Genomic DNA, 12309 nt, shown 5'->3' with positions numbered 1-12309 from the left:
AAAGTTCCTGCATGTACTGTCTCCTAATAGTCCTCCCCAGCCTGCTCTTTTTTGTGGACCCTACAAACTGCCTTTAGGGGGTATCTAACTTTTCCACTGACTAGACACAGGGGCTTAGAGTGGAATCCAGGGTGTTTGCTTGTGGCCCTGCTTTCTCAGAGGCAACAGAAGTAAGAGAATATTGCCCACATTCAAGTTGAAAGAGAGGCTGAAAAGAGTTTAAACATGGTGAATAAACCTTACAAAACTCTACAAATATGGCATTTCACACAATGCTCTTTCATAAACACCACATCACAGACTGGATAGCAGTGTTTGAAACTTTTTAATACTGACGAGATTGAGGACATATAAAAAAGTGTCAATAAATCATTAAAAATAATTGAATTCATAGGCATTATATACAAAACATCACTTTTATTTATTACCAGCAAGAATAGGTCATCATCACTTCAGTGATGAAATGTGAAATGTGCATCAAATGGCACTTTTGGATACACATTAAAAGTGATCACCTCAGCAACAAGTGTTCTGGACAAAATACAATCCTGTAAATTTGTAAGTATAAATTAACCTGTTATACAGCACTTCTCTGAGATGCATTCAGTACACAAAACATTTCCAAGGAAGTTCTAGGGGTCTGCAACTGCTATGAGGGGAAAAAAAGATTCAGTCCTTCTGTCGCTTCTTTCCTTTAGCTGGAGTTTTGGAACTATGTGCTTTTTCTGCATTTGGTTCCCAGAGTGCATTTTTCACAAATCTAGAAGCAGCTCCTTTATCGAGTTTGGCTGCCTTTTTCTTGTCTGTTATTTCTTTGACCTTGTTCATGTATGTTCTTATCCTCTCCTAGGGAGAAAAAAAAAATAAAAATAAGGAACAGTATTTCAAACCATTCTCTCAAGATTACTGCTAAAATAAATCAATGAGTAGAAGTTCTCCACACTTCTAGAAGTATAATACCTAGAAGAATAGCATTATTTAAACAAATATACCAGGACCTCTGCAAACTTGAGACTTTCCTTTTAGCAGATTTTCCATCACAGGTGCCTCCCATACCATCTGCATGACACCCGCTCTAACAGGAACACAAAGTCCTGCAGAGATGCAGACTCTGCATCTCATTTGCAGAGAGATACGGGAACTGTTATTTGCAAGCAAAGTTAGAAAATAAAATAATGAAGTCAGTTTGGAGTCTGACCTACATAGAGATGCCAAAATAATATTTAGATGTTTGACACATTTATGGATGAATTGTACTGCCTGACTACCGTCCACACAAAAAAAAAAAAATTTAAAAAATTTCAGCAAGTCCAAGCAAAACTAAAAAAGCACCTTGCACAAAATCAAAGATGGTACAAGCATTACACATGCAATTACACAGAAGTCTAGGGGTTAAGTTCCTGAAATGGTCAAGGGGGCTTATCAAAGAAATTATTTAAGGCAGGCTGATGAATTTCCAGCCATATCAGAAGTTCATTTTATGGCCATAAATAACAATACAGGCCTGTTTCCAAGGGAATAGGATACACTTTCTTGACCTATCTTAGCCTACCAAAGTTATTAGGTGTTTATCGGTTTGGGTTTTTTTGACCAACCCATGACTTGGACTCAGCCCTTGGACCCTCCTAGCTTAACAATCTCATTTATGTGCCCACTCATTCTCATCTGCTCCTGCAACAAATAAAGAAAATTGCTTTGAGAGGGTACTAGGCAGCTTTAGGATGGGAATCCCCCTCTGATAAGTTCCTGCTTCTCTTCACTGACCAGGGAGTACACTTACAGTAACTCTGCAAAACATTGAACAATTTAGTTTACAAGTTTCAGATCTACATATTTAGCCTAATATGGCTTTTAACCGTAGGGCCTTTGGGTGTTACTGCCATACAAACAACAGTAACATATATACATACATACATGTAGTGCTCTACCTGACACCTGAATTATAAATGTGGATTAACAGAACACGTGTGGATACTGCTAAAATAAATTTTGAATGTGTAACCCACACATTTCGCACACAGCCGTTGCCACCTCTTTGAATCTGGAACAAAAGTTACAAGACTTACACTACAGAACTGATTTTCAACTCTTCAGTGATCATTATAAGCAACTGTCAAAAACTTGGCCACTCTTTCTGTATCAAAAGCACAGCTTTAACAAGGAGAGCTTTAGAGGGTCTGAAATCATAATCAGCTGTAATATTTCTTTGGTGACTGAGATGGCTAATGAGAACAGATGGCAAACCTACATGCATTAACATGGGAAAAAAGGAGCTGGAAAATGTCAACTTGACAAAAGAAATGAATTCTGATGGCTTGAGTGTGAGTTTTATTAATACAGTTTGAATACCTGTATGTACACAAGGAGAGAAATTCTAAAAACAAAATAATCGTGATAGAACTGTCTTTTTAAATTCCCTTTCCACGTGAATAAGAACATCACAATACCTCTGGAAAGAAGGAATGTGCATTCATTCAACCTTGATACTTGCAAAAGGAAAAGAGATCTGAGTAACAATCTAGGCTATGAAGATATTCACTCTTTCTTCAGAGTTAAAATGGCAGTTGTGAAGTAAAATGTGAACATAAAATATCCACAGCAGAAGAGATAAAAGTTTTTAGTATCACTAAATTAACACGATTTTCAGACACTATTAATATAGGGGGAACAAAAAACTGACAGAAAGCTCATGAAATATTAATTGATATATTTTTTAATATGATACAGTCTAGACTACTGAAAACCTCACAAAATTCAAAGCAGAAGTATTCTTTTTATTCAGGTTTTCCACATTTTTTAGTCTTCCCTTCCATTCCACTGGTTATTTAAGTGTTACATTTAACCTATTTTACATCTTCTGAGATTTAATATTTTCATTTATTCAGAAATTAAAATGAGTAGTGAGAAGTTTTGATTTCTGTTTGGTTTTTTTTTTTTTTTTTTTTTTTTTTTTTTTTTTTTTTTTTTTTGTTCTCTTCAGGCTAAATGATTTGGGTTTCTTTAAGTCAGCAAAATTTTCAAGATAGCTGGTCTTATACTGTAGTCATGCATCCAAATGGAGTATAAAGACAAAACTAAAGATTTATTACAGGTCGTAAATATGTCACTAATGCAGAATTACTGGACAATACACATACAGCTGGTGCCAAAAAAGCTTTTAGCTTTGTTGCTGAACTGGATTCTTTACTGCTGAGAAAATGAATTAATGGAGGGCTTGAAAGAGGGAGGGGGGCACTTTCCCGTCTTTGCTTGTAAATCAACCACACTGTACTTTTAGAGTCATGCAAAAGTAAGAAAAGGCAGCCTCAGAGATTAACATGATTCCAAGTATTTATAAGAAAAAAAAAAGCCATACTGGAAGTTATAAATTATTATCAGGCATGTAACATTTTTCCATTTAAGAGATACAAGTGAAAAGCTGCTCTGTACAGATTCCAATTCTCAGCCAAAGGTGGAAAAAAAGAAAAGATAAGATGGTATCATTCATCATCCTTTTCTAATTTCAGCAGACTCTACAACTTTACTTTAAATAGTACTGTTTAAAAGTTAAAAAAATTACTTTTTTTAATTTAGAGAGCCCAGCAGGGCATATTAAATACTTATATAATACCACATAGCATATGCATACTATTATGGCAATGTATCATTTTTAAATGTAGATATAAACATTTTTTAACTTCCATTTGGGTTAACCACCCTGCACAAGTAGGATCCGTGCAGCAGAAGGAACTCACCAGTTCTTGCTTCACTGGATGTTCCTTAGGATTGATTCCCTGGGTAGCCAAGTACACTACAAGAAAAAAACAAGATTTTTTTTGAAACTGAAGGCTGCCTATGACTGCAATAATGTGGGTCTTCAGGGTAATTACAAGTTTTTAATTATTTGGCTATGAAATATGATTATTTAATGTTTGGGGCTGTCTATGTGTTCAAATGGTAATCATAAATACTACATTTTCCTTCTACCACATACTTACCCCAGAACATAGAATTTAATGTGTACACCGAAACCAAATCCAGCTTTGCTTGCTCAAGAGGATCTAACTAGAATGAAAAAAAAAAAAAATCAACATCATATTTGAAGATTTTTAAGCAAGATATGCACAGACTGTAGTTAACACGCACACTTTTTAATTGCGTATTACTGTAGATACATGTATAAATGTATTAATAAAACAATACAGACTGAAGGAGCACGTTTTTCCATCACAAGTTCACGGAGACTATGTTTATGCCTTATTTCCATGATATCACAGGACCATTCATTCTCTCCTCTCTTGAGTTTTCATGTAATTCTCCCAGCCTGAAGTTAAATGCCACAGACCCATACAGCCAAAAGCAAAATCCCTTAGCATGTAGCTCCTGGACTACTGCTCCCATAGTCAGAGATAAGTCCAGACTTTCCACAAAAATTTAATTCAAAATAGTTGTTGCTATCAATAGAAGGAAAAAAAAAAGTTTAAAAGTTGCTGAAACTCAAACATCAATACACAATCAATGAATGTTAACACCACACATGACAGATGAACACAGTGTGTTCAATGCAGGCTGGAATAGTTGGGGATATAAAGCAAAGGAAGAATAAAGGTAATGAAGGGGTTTTTGTTTCCCTTGACTGTCAAAGTCAATTTATTATTTCAGTCCTACATGACTTCCAGAAACTCTGATAACATCATTGTACAGCTCACTAGTTCTAACATGGATACTGTCAAAGGATCTGTGTTGTCAAGACTGTTCTCTTCATAATTTATTTGTGTAAGAAATCCCCACAGGATAAAGAAGTTCCCTCATGTGCTGCCTTTTTCTTGCCCTACAGAAAGAAATTACATGTTAGGCTTTAAATGTTACAAGACAAGAGATGCTTATATGGAATTCCCAGGCACGACCTTGCTCTGATAAAAAGCCACATTTTCCAGAGTTATGCTTATAACACAGCTAGAGGAGACAGCTCAGGTTCTGCAAGTCTAGACTTCTGGAATCAGATCAATTCTCACTTCTGCCAGTTCACCTTCTCATCCTGCTGGGTGCACCAGCTCCATCCAGTTTGTTGTGAAGAAGTCTCAGTCAGAAATGTGAATGGCCTCTCCGTTATGGAAGAGCACATTAAGGAAGGTCAGGAATAAGCTATAATGTCCTCAAGCTGAATGACTCACTGGTAAGATCATCACTTATCAGCTTGGAAGAGCATGTGTTTCATTGTTGAGCTTGTCAGACCATCTGGATTTCTCAGAAATGTAAGAATTTAACAGTAAGTGTCAAGCGTAGGAGCGTCATTTTTGTTATTTCTCAGTGCAGTGGCTGGCCTAACAGACCCTTCTACTTCAGTTCAGGCTCTCAAGTATTTGTGTATTAATAAGGAAAAGGTTTTCAAAAGGAAGATAACCTACCTTTTGCAAGAGCTCACTCCTAGAAACTGACATCATTGTCTTCAGCATCTCATCTACAGAACCAAGAGACTTTTCAAATGCTGCGAGATAATCATGAATTTCAGTGGGATAGTCCTCCATGTTACTGTCATCTTCTGACATTTCCATCTGCAAAGTGGAAACAAAAATAATAATAACGCTCTTCACTAAGTACCTACAGAGTCAAAAGGCTGTATTTTACAATACAGAGCATCAACATTCATTCATTCATTAAACATTATAAGGAATGTGAAGAGTTCTGGCAGGTAATGTCAGCAGCAACACAGTTAAAGGTCCTGTCCTTTCTCCTGTGCAAAATGGCATGGAGGAGCACTACAATTTACATTACTTTAGTACCTGTTCTTGCAACAGTCCTAAAATAGCATTTAGCTTTTATGATCTGTGATAGAAAGAAATTATTTGCATGTTTAAAAGAAGTGTTCTGTAAATCACACTACATAAAGAGCTACACCTAGCAGCAGGCAGGACACCAGGAAAAACAAAAACAAAACTAACTAGCTAACAAAAACAAAAATAAAAACCCAAACCACAAACCAAACTAATGGGGCTACAGCTTCAGTCCGTCTTAGGAATAGACATTACTTCAGCACCAGTTATGTCATGGCCAGTTCATTCAGGAGTGGGTCCAAATAATTCTTCTCATGAACTCTGTATCCAGTTTTCTGAAGTCCCTATGGGGTGTTATAATCCCCCATATAACTCGACCTGTAACAAAGCTGAGCTGATTTGGGGATTTCAGAATACTCTTGCAATCTTGTCAACACATCAGTGCACTGGGAAACAAGATGTGAAAAATCCCAAAGCACCCCTTTTTTGTTCCCAGAATTTACAGTACCACGGTATGGCTACTGCCAAGCCATCTGGCTGCTGGTTTATAATCAATATCCTTAATTCCTCTCAAATCATAAATCATGTACTACCTTGGAGAGTTAATGTTACTTAGAGCTATGTTATTTTCTACAACTTCTACTGAGCAACAAGTTTTCGAATGTTCTAAGGAAAGAAGAGAAGAAATATGTAACTTTCATGCCTATTTGGTGAGCTGCATCAAGAACAGTGGGATCACTGCAGACTTTTTTCTTCTTAGAATCAGTGTGTTAAGTACAGAGGGAGGAAACAGAAACTGGAGAGACTGCATTTTATCTATGAACATCAAGCCACAAAGTCAGTACAGACAGCAAAGAGCTGTCACATCACTGGAATTTGTTTTAGATAATGATTTGATCTTTCCTTTTCCCTGGCAAGAGCATGGGATGTGTGAGAGGTTCCATTTTGTTTATATTGTCTCTTAGAGGTCAAAAAGGAAAACGATTGGAAGTAAAAACAGTGTGGAGCTACTCCAGCTTGTCTCCAACTTGAGTTTTAACTGCACCAGTGTGTGATTCCAGAAATATGATCAGCCAGTTAACAAGCCCAGTTTCACTGCTGTTGTTTGCATAGTTAAGAATTATAACCCCACTCAGCTGCATGACTGATCATCCTGGTCAGAGCTGGTTTTCACACTGATACAGAATCACAATGCCAACCTACCCCAGCACGTATCCCACACTCCACACACGTAAATATTACTTCTGTCAGCTGTGGCAGACCCAAGGAAGAAAGCTGAGCTGGATCCACAGGATGCTGCCCACAGAAAGGCAAAACACCAATACATTTCTGACACTCACAATAACACTGTTTGTGTTTTGTTCCATCCTCCTGGCCACCTGCTTTATAATCTGCCATGTTAGGTTGATTAAAAAGGTTCAGAAACAATGTTTGATGTTAACTTTTAGTCATATAATACAGCATTTAAAGCCCTTCAAAACTACAAAAGAAATTGGATTTTCCCAGCTGTTAACACAGCTGAGTTTGGTTAGAAGGTGTCTGTCAATACATGTTCTCTACATTTACACAAACAGGGAGAGAGGTAACCCAATCCAACAATCACCTACAGAATTTACCATCCTTGCAGTACTTAACCTACTATAGTCTTGATTTGACAGACAGGCATGAACACAGTGATAAATTCCAACTTCTCTCTCTCTCCCTTAATCAGTGTATCCAGCACCAGCAAGAATAAAAAACCAGAACTAACAAAAGCCTGTAGCAAGTATGTGTTACCAAAATTAACTGGAGCTGTTTTACAAGGATAAACAGTCACAAATTTGAAATTCTTTTCAGTATACCAAGTTAGACTTAAGCAATGAGACAGAAGAAGAATAGGAATATAGAAGGAAAAGATAACAAATACAGTCTGAAATACAACTTGCTATCATTGCTGTCTCATGAAGCAGAAAGAACTATGTTTGTCCTCATATCACTGAGTATTTACTTAACACTATTAACAAGGAAAAGCAAAAATCTGCATTGGTGTCTTGGTTTGAAAGGCAGGTGTCTGCCAAGGAAGGCAGTAACCTCCCTTGGAATGAAGAACATGACCCAGTTCCCTCCAGATTATTATAACTTTGAAATTAAGGGGCCTTTAGGTACAAATATGGGAAAAGGAGTAACAAAAAAGGGGACAAAATTCCATGAGAGAAAGAAATAAAAAAGTGAAAAATCTTAACCTCCAACAATCACACTTCCATGGAACAAGGCTGCCCTTTGGGCTGTGTACAGAACCCTGTACTGCTAAGTCTGCTGCTTCTGCCTGGAGAGCAGGAAGAAATTACTAAACTTGTGTTTTCTATTCACTTCAACAGGAACTAGCAAGTTCCTACTCCTGCTGCGTGGGGACCTCTCTCTTTTCATTACACTGTTGTTTCAGCATAACTAATCTCTAAGCAAGATATGGCACAGTGTTGGCACATGAGGCAGCAGTCAACAGCCTAAAGTAATTTGGGTAACATTAACAACAAGAGCAAACTGTATTAGAAAACATGCACACCAGAAACTCCAGAAAATTGTTTCTGCCAAAATCAGCACATGGGTTGTGTACTCACACCTGCAGAATGACAAAGCCAAGGACAGGAGGAACTCCATGGCTCTCTACACATACCCAAAAACTATACTGCCCTCAGTAGTTATGCTTCAGTTATAAAACAACAAACAAAATCTTCCTCAAAGTTCTTCAAGTGTTTATTTTTTTTTATTTTGAACAAGCAAAAACTTAAGTCAGTCTCTGAAGACAATGTTTGCTAGACAGGTTTTCTGATTTGAATTTCCTGACTTTCAATTTGACACTGAGTTCTCGCTTTAAAAATTAAGGACAGCAGAAATATTCAGATAAGAGAAGTGATGAAAAATTCTAGCTAGGTAAGTAATGTGAACAATGGGGAATTGTAAAGGAAGTAAGACAGAATTTTCATTATCAAGCAGTAAAGACCTACAATGCACAACACATAACCTGTGGTTGTGTTACAATGGTAACAACTTTAAAAGATCTTTAATTTTGAGAAGGCAAAGAAAAGTTCATAATCCATAAACATAAAACACAAAAGAAATGGACTACATTTATGTAAACTTCTGCTTAGAAAACAAGGAACACCTTGTTCTCTTTGCTGTCAACATATCCATATACTAAAAACCAAAGTAGGCAATACAAACTGCAAAAAAGGGAAGGAAACATCAGACATTATTAATGAACCACAGAAATTACACCTGTCCCCAGCAAAACCCTGTCACACTGAAAGATATAAACTCTAATTAGGCCGTAAGTGCCTCTATGAGAGATTTTGCTGAAGATACCTTGTGAAAGTAGTGGAAGCTACATGCATCTGTCAACACGGCAATGAGAAATGCTGAGTGTTAGCCTCATGCACCTGGTTTTCAACTGGAATTAAAACTGGAAGTTTGGGATAAAAATGGTGTATTTGAAATATTTTGTAACATGTAAACAGAAGACAAAAAAGCAATTTAGCATTCTGCTAAATACTGGAATTCGTGCATCATGTCAATTCTTATGTATTCCTCAAGCACTAAAAGGCCATTTATTCATACTTAGCTCAGATCTTTTATTTTTTCAGATTATTCACCTAATAAAAATCAGATTAGGTAATTAGATTAATTCTTCTTTTTAGGGATATTCACAGATTGCATCGAGGAAAAAAACCAAACTACAGAAAACAAACCCAAAACCTTTCAGTCAGGACATGTAAAACCGCTCTCAAATTCAAAACAAACACATGAACATCATCAACATGACAAACCATCTCTGTCAGCTCCTGAAAACTGGCACTGTCCTCCCTCTAGTGAGCTCTGACTTACAACCTGCAGTGGATGCAGGTGATGTGCAAATGCAGCCAAGTGTCACTTCTGTTCTAACACTGTAGGGCAACAGAACAACCAGCACCCTAAATTTAAAGCTCCCAGAGATGAGGATCAGGTTCTCTGGCCACAAACCTCCTCAGGGCAGAAGAAATCCATGTTTGCAAAGCTCTGAGTACGAAAGGCTCTGGATCTGTGACAGACACGCATAATTGCTGACAATAAATAATTATTTGCCCACCAGTCACCACTGTGTCCACAGGCTTTGCTTTGTCCTTTCAAGCTGCTTGGGGCAGCTAGAGAGCAAATCCAGTTCAACTGGAGCACTCTTGCAATTCCAACTCACAATCCTGTTTGCAAGAAAGATTTCCACTGCAAAAGTAAAAAAAGCCTACAATGCAGTATCAGGTATACACCAGTAGGCTTATCCTGATCCCCTTAAAAATATCCCAAGTCAAGCAGGGCATAATTTGCACTGTATTACAACTGGGAAACAGCCAAGGAATCCCTGCCCTCAGAGCCAGGCTCCACAAAAGCCTGCACAGAGCCATCCTACAAAACAGCTCACATCTATCAGCCTCTTGCTGATGCCACTGAGGCACCTGAGCTTCAAAGGATTTGCCAAGTTTATTCTCATCTCTTTTAAAAGGAGATTAAAATTTGAAGAGAGAGAATAATATTATACCTCTCTGTACCATTTTGAACAGCAATTCAAAAGTATTTTTGGCAGGTTTATATTTGGCTGTGCTAACTATTATTTTTATTTGGCTGTTCACTATTAGAAGCATATTTACCCTTTTTTTTGATTCAATATAATGAAGTAACTGTGGGATGTTTGTGTTCTTAGCATCAATTTCACTGATGAGGGAGAAAACAATCTACCTGGAGCTATGCTGGAGCCAGTCCATTTCTGTTTATTTATTTAGAGGAAAAGCAGAACACAGATGAAAAAACAATGCTGAAAATCTTAAGCCACTTCACAGAGAAAGGCACTTATGAGAAAGGTTTGTGTGACCTGTACACTGCTTTTCTGACATGAAGTCTGAAAATTCTACCAAGTACTTTTGAGTTCCTCACACTCTGGAGAAGAGCCTTGGCTTGAGTGTTTTCTCATTTCTATACCAAGTGTCATACTGCCACAGGATTAGCAGGTACTTTAGATTTGAAGTGGGTTTTTATACTTCTAAAACCAAGAAGTACACCAGAAACCTTTCAATGTTGACTTTAAAATCCAGTTCTTCCATTTCTGTTTGTCCCCAAAATGAGACCTTTTAACTGGCATCATCTAAAGTTTAATTTGCTAGTCAAAGTCTCCATTCCACAGCAACAAAGCCTGTAGTGAGAAAACTGTGACAAAGTGTAAGGAAAGGGACGTTTTAACCTTTGCAGGAACATGAGATACAGAAGTTTCATCACAAAGTACTCCTAACTTTAGTTACCACCTGCCTTAACTGTTTGAGCGGCCTGTACAATGCACAGTGCACCTTCTTTTTGAAAAAAACTTGGCCAAGTTCTCAAGGCTGCTATTTTTACTAATTTTTAACAGAAATGTAACCGCTTACTGCCGACAGACCATCCATCCTCAAATAAATAAAAATAAAATAGAATAAAATAAAATAATAAATAAATTAAAAAAAAAAAAAAAAAAAAAAAAGCGCCCATGTTCTTTTTTTCAAGTGTAGGTAAGCAAGTGGTGAGCATGCCCTAAATGAAGCACTCCAGGCCCGGCCGGATGGAGCTCTAAGCACCTCGCCCAGTGCAAGGCGCCCCCGTCCACCCCTTTTAACCCGGACCACGCCGCGATTCCCACACACCTCGCTCACCGACACCACCCCCAGCGGCCCTGCCTGCCCACAACGCGCTTCCCCCTTTCCCAAGGCTCGGGAAAGCCCCGGAGAGCCGCAGGAAGCCCCCGGGGCTGAGGGGACACCCGGGGGGGCCGCTCTTACCTGCGGGCGGGCAGAACCGCCTGGAGCTCCGGGAGGGGCCGAGCACGGCGGTGAGGACAAGGCCGCCAAAGGGAGGTGGAAAGGGCGGCACAGCGAGCCCGGCCTGGAGGGGAAAGGACTCCGGAAAGGGAGACGGGAAACGGGGTCCGCAACAGCCAGGGATGGTTGGGAAATCGTACACTCGGCCTGGGAGCCGTGTGAGGCACTTCCTGACATGCGCAGTGAGCGCAGGGGGTGTGCGAGGAGGGAAATGGGGAAAGGGAAGGGAAGGGAAGGGAAGGGAAGGGAAGGGAAGGGAAGGAAAGGAAAGGAAAGGAAAGGAAAGGAAAGGAATAAGAGATCCAGCTGATGTCCATGGCAGGCATACCTTTTTATGGCTAGGTTTCCCTGCCCTGGAAGACTCGTTTCTCTCTATGTACATTAGTTCTCATGCACAGTCTGTGCTGTCAAGGGTCCTGCGTGGTCTCCATCCCCCACAGCCCGTGCCCACAGAGCTCTCGGCCTCATTCCTGTGCTGGCACCGTGCTGTGTTGTGCTCATCTCCAAGAACTTCAGCAAGAAAACATCCTTGTCTGAGGAAAGTGGTGCCCTGCCTCCTCATGGCCCCTTCCTCCAGTCACACCGTGTTAGTGCCAACAGTGTTTTGTTATTACCGAGAATTCTTGTCTGATTCACTGGCTCCACAGCCATACAGTTATCAGTGTTTGAGACACACAGTTTATCTCCTGGGATTCCACAGTGGGGAG

General features: G+C 39.0%; 1 protein-coding gene across 2 annotated transcripts; it reads right to left on the bottom strand.

Moving 5' to 3' along the window:
• Nucleotides 1–314: 314 nt before the first annotated feature.
• On the bottom strand, nucleotides 315–11780 carry C1D (C1D nuclear receptor corepressor). Of its 2 annotated transcripts, XM_083858077.1 has the most exons (6): nucleotides 11564–11674; nucleotides 9852–9986; nucleotides 5388–5538; nucleotides 3978–4044; nucleotides 3735–3790; nucleotides 315–846 (listed from the first exon to the last, which is right to left on the bottom strand). In XM_083858077.1, the coding sequence occupies exons 3-6, from the start codon at nucleotides 5532–5534 to the stop codon at nucleotides 670–672; spliced, it is 447 nt and encodes a 148-aa protein (XP_083714203.1). In that variant the 5' UTR covers nucleotides 5535–5538; nucleotides 9852–9986; nucleotides 11564–11674; the 3' UTR covers nucleotides 315–669. The 2 variants fall into 2 exon arrangements, with proteins under 2 accessions (XP_083714203.1, XP_083714204.1); XM_083858078.1 differs by lacking the exon at nucleotides 9852–9986 and having other exon boundaries at nucleotides 5388–5534; nucleotides 11564–11780.
• Between the last annotated feature and the right edge of the window lie 529 nt (nucleotides 11781–12309).

This window comes from Zosterops lateralis (assembly GCF_965231275.1).
Source record: "Zosterops lateralis genome assembly, chromosome: 3".
NCBI lineage: Eukaryota > Metazoa > Chordata > Aves > Passeriformes > Zosteropidae > Zosterops > Zosterops lateralis.
The sequence above is the reverse complement of the archived record's forward strand: the minus strand, read 5'-3'. Positions and strand labels throughout refer to the sequence as shown.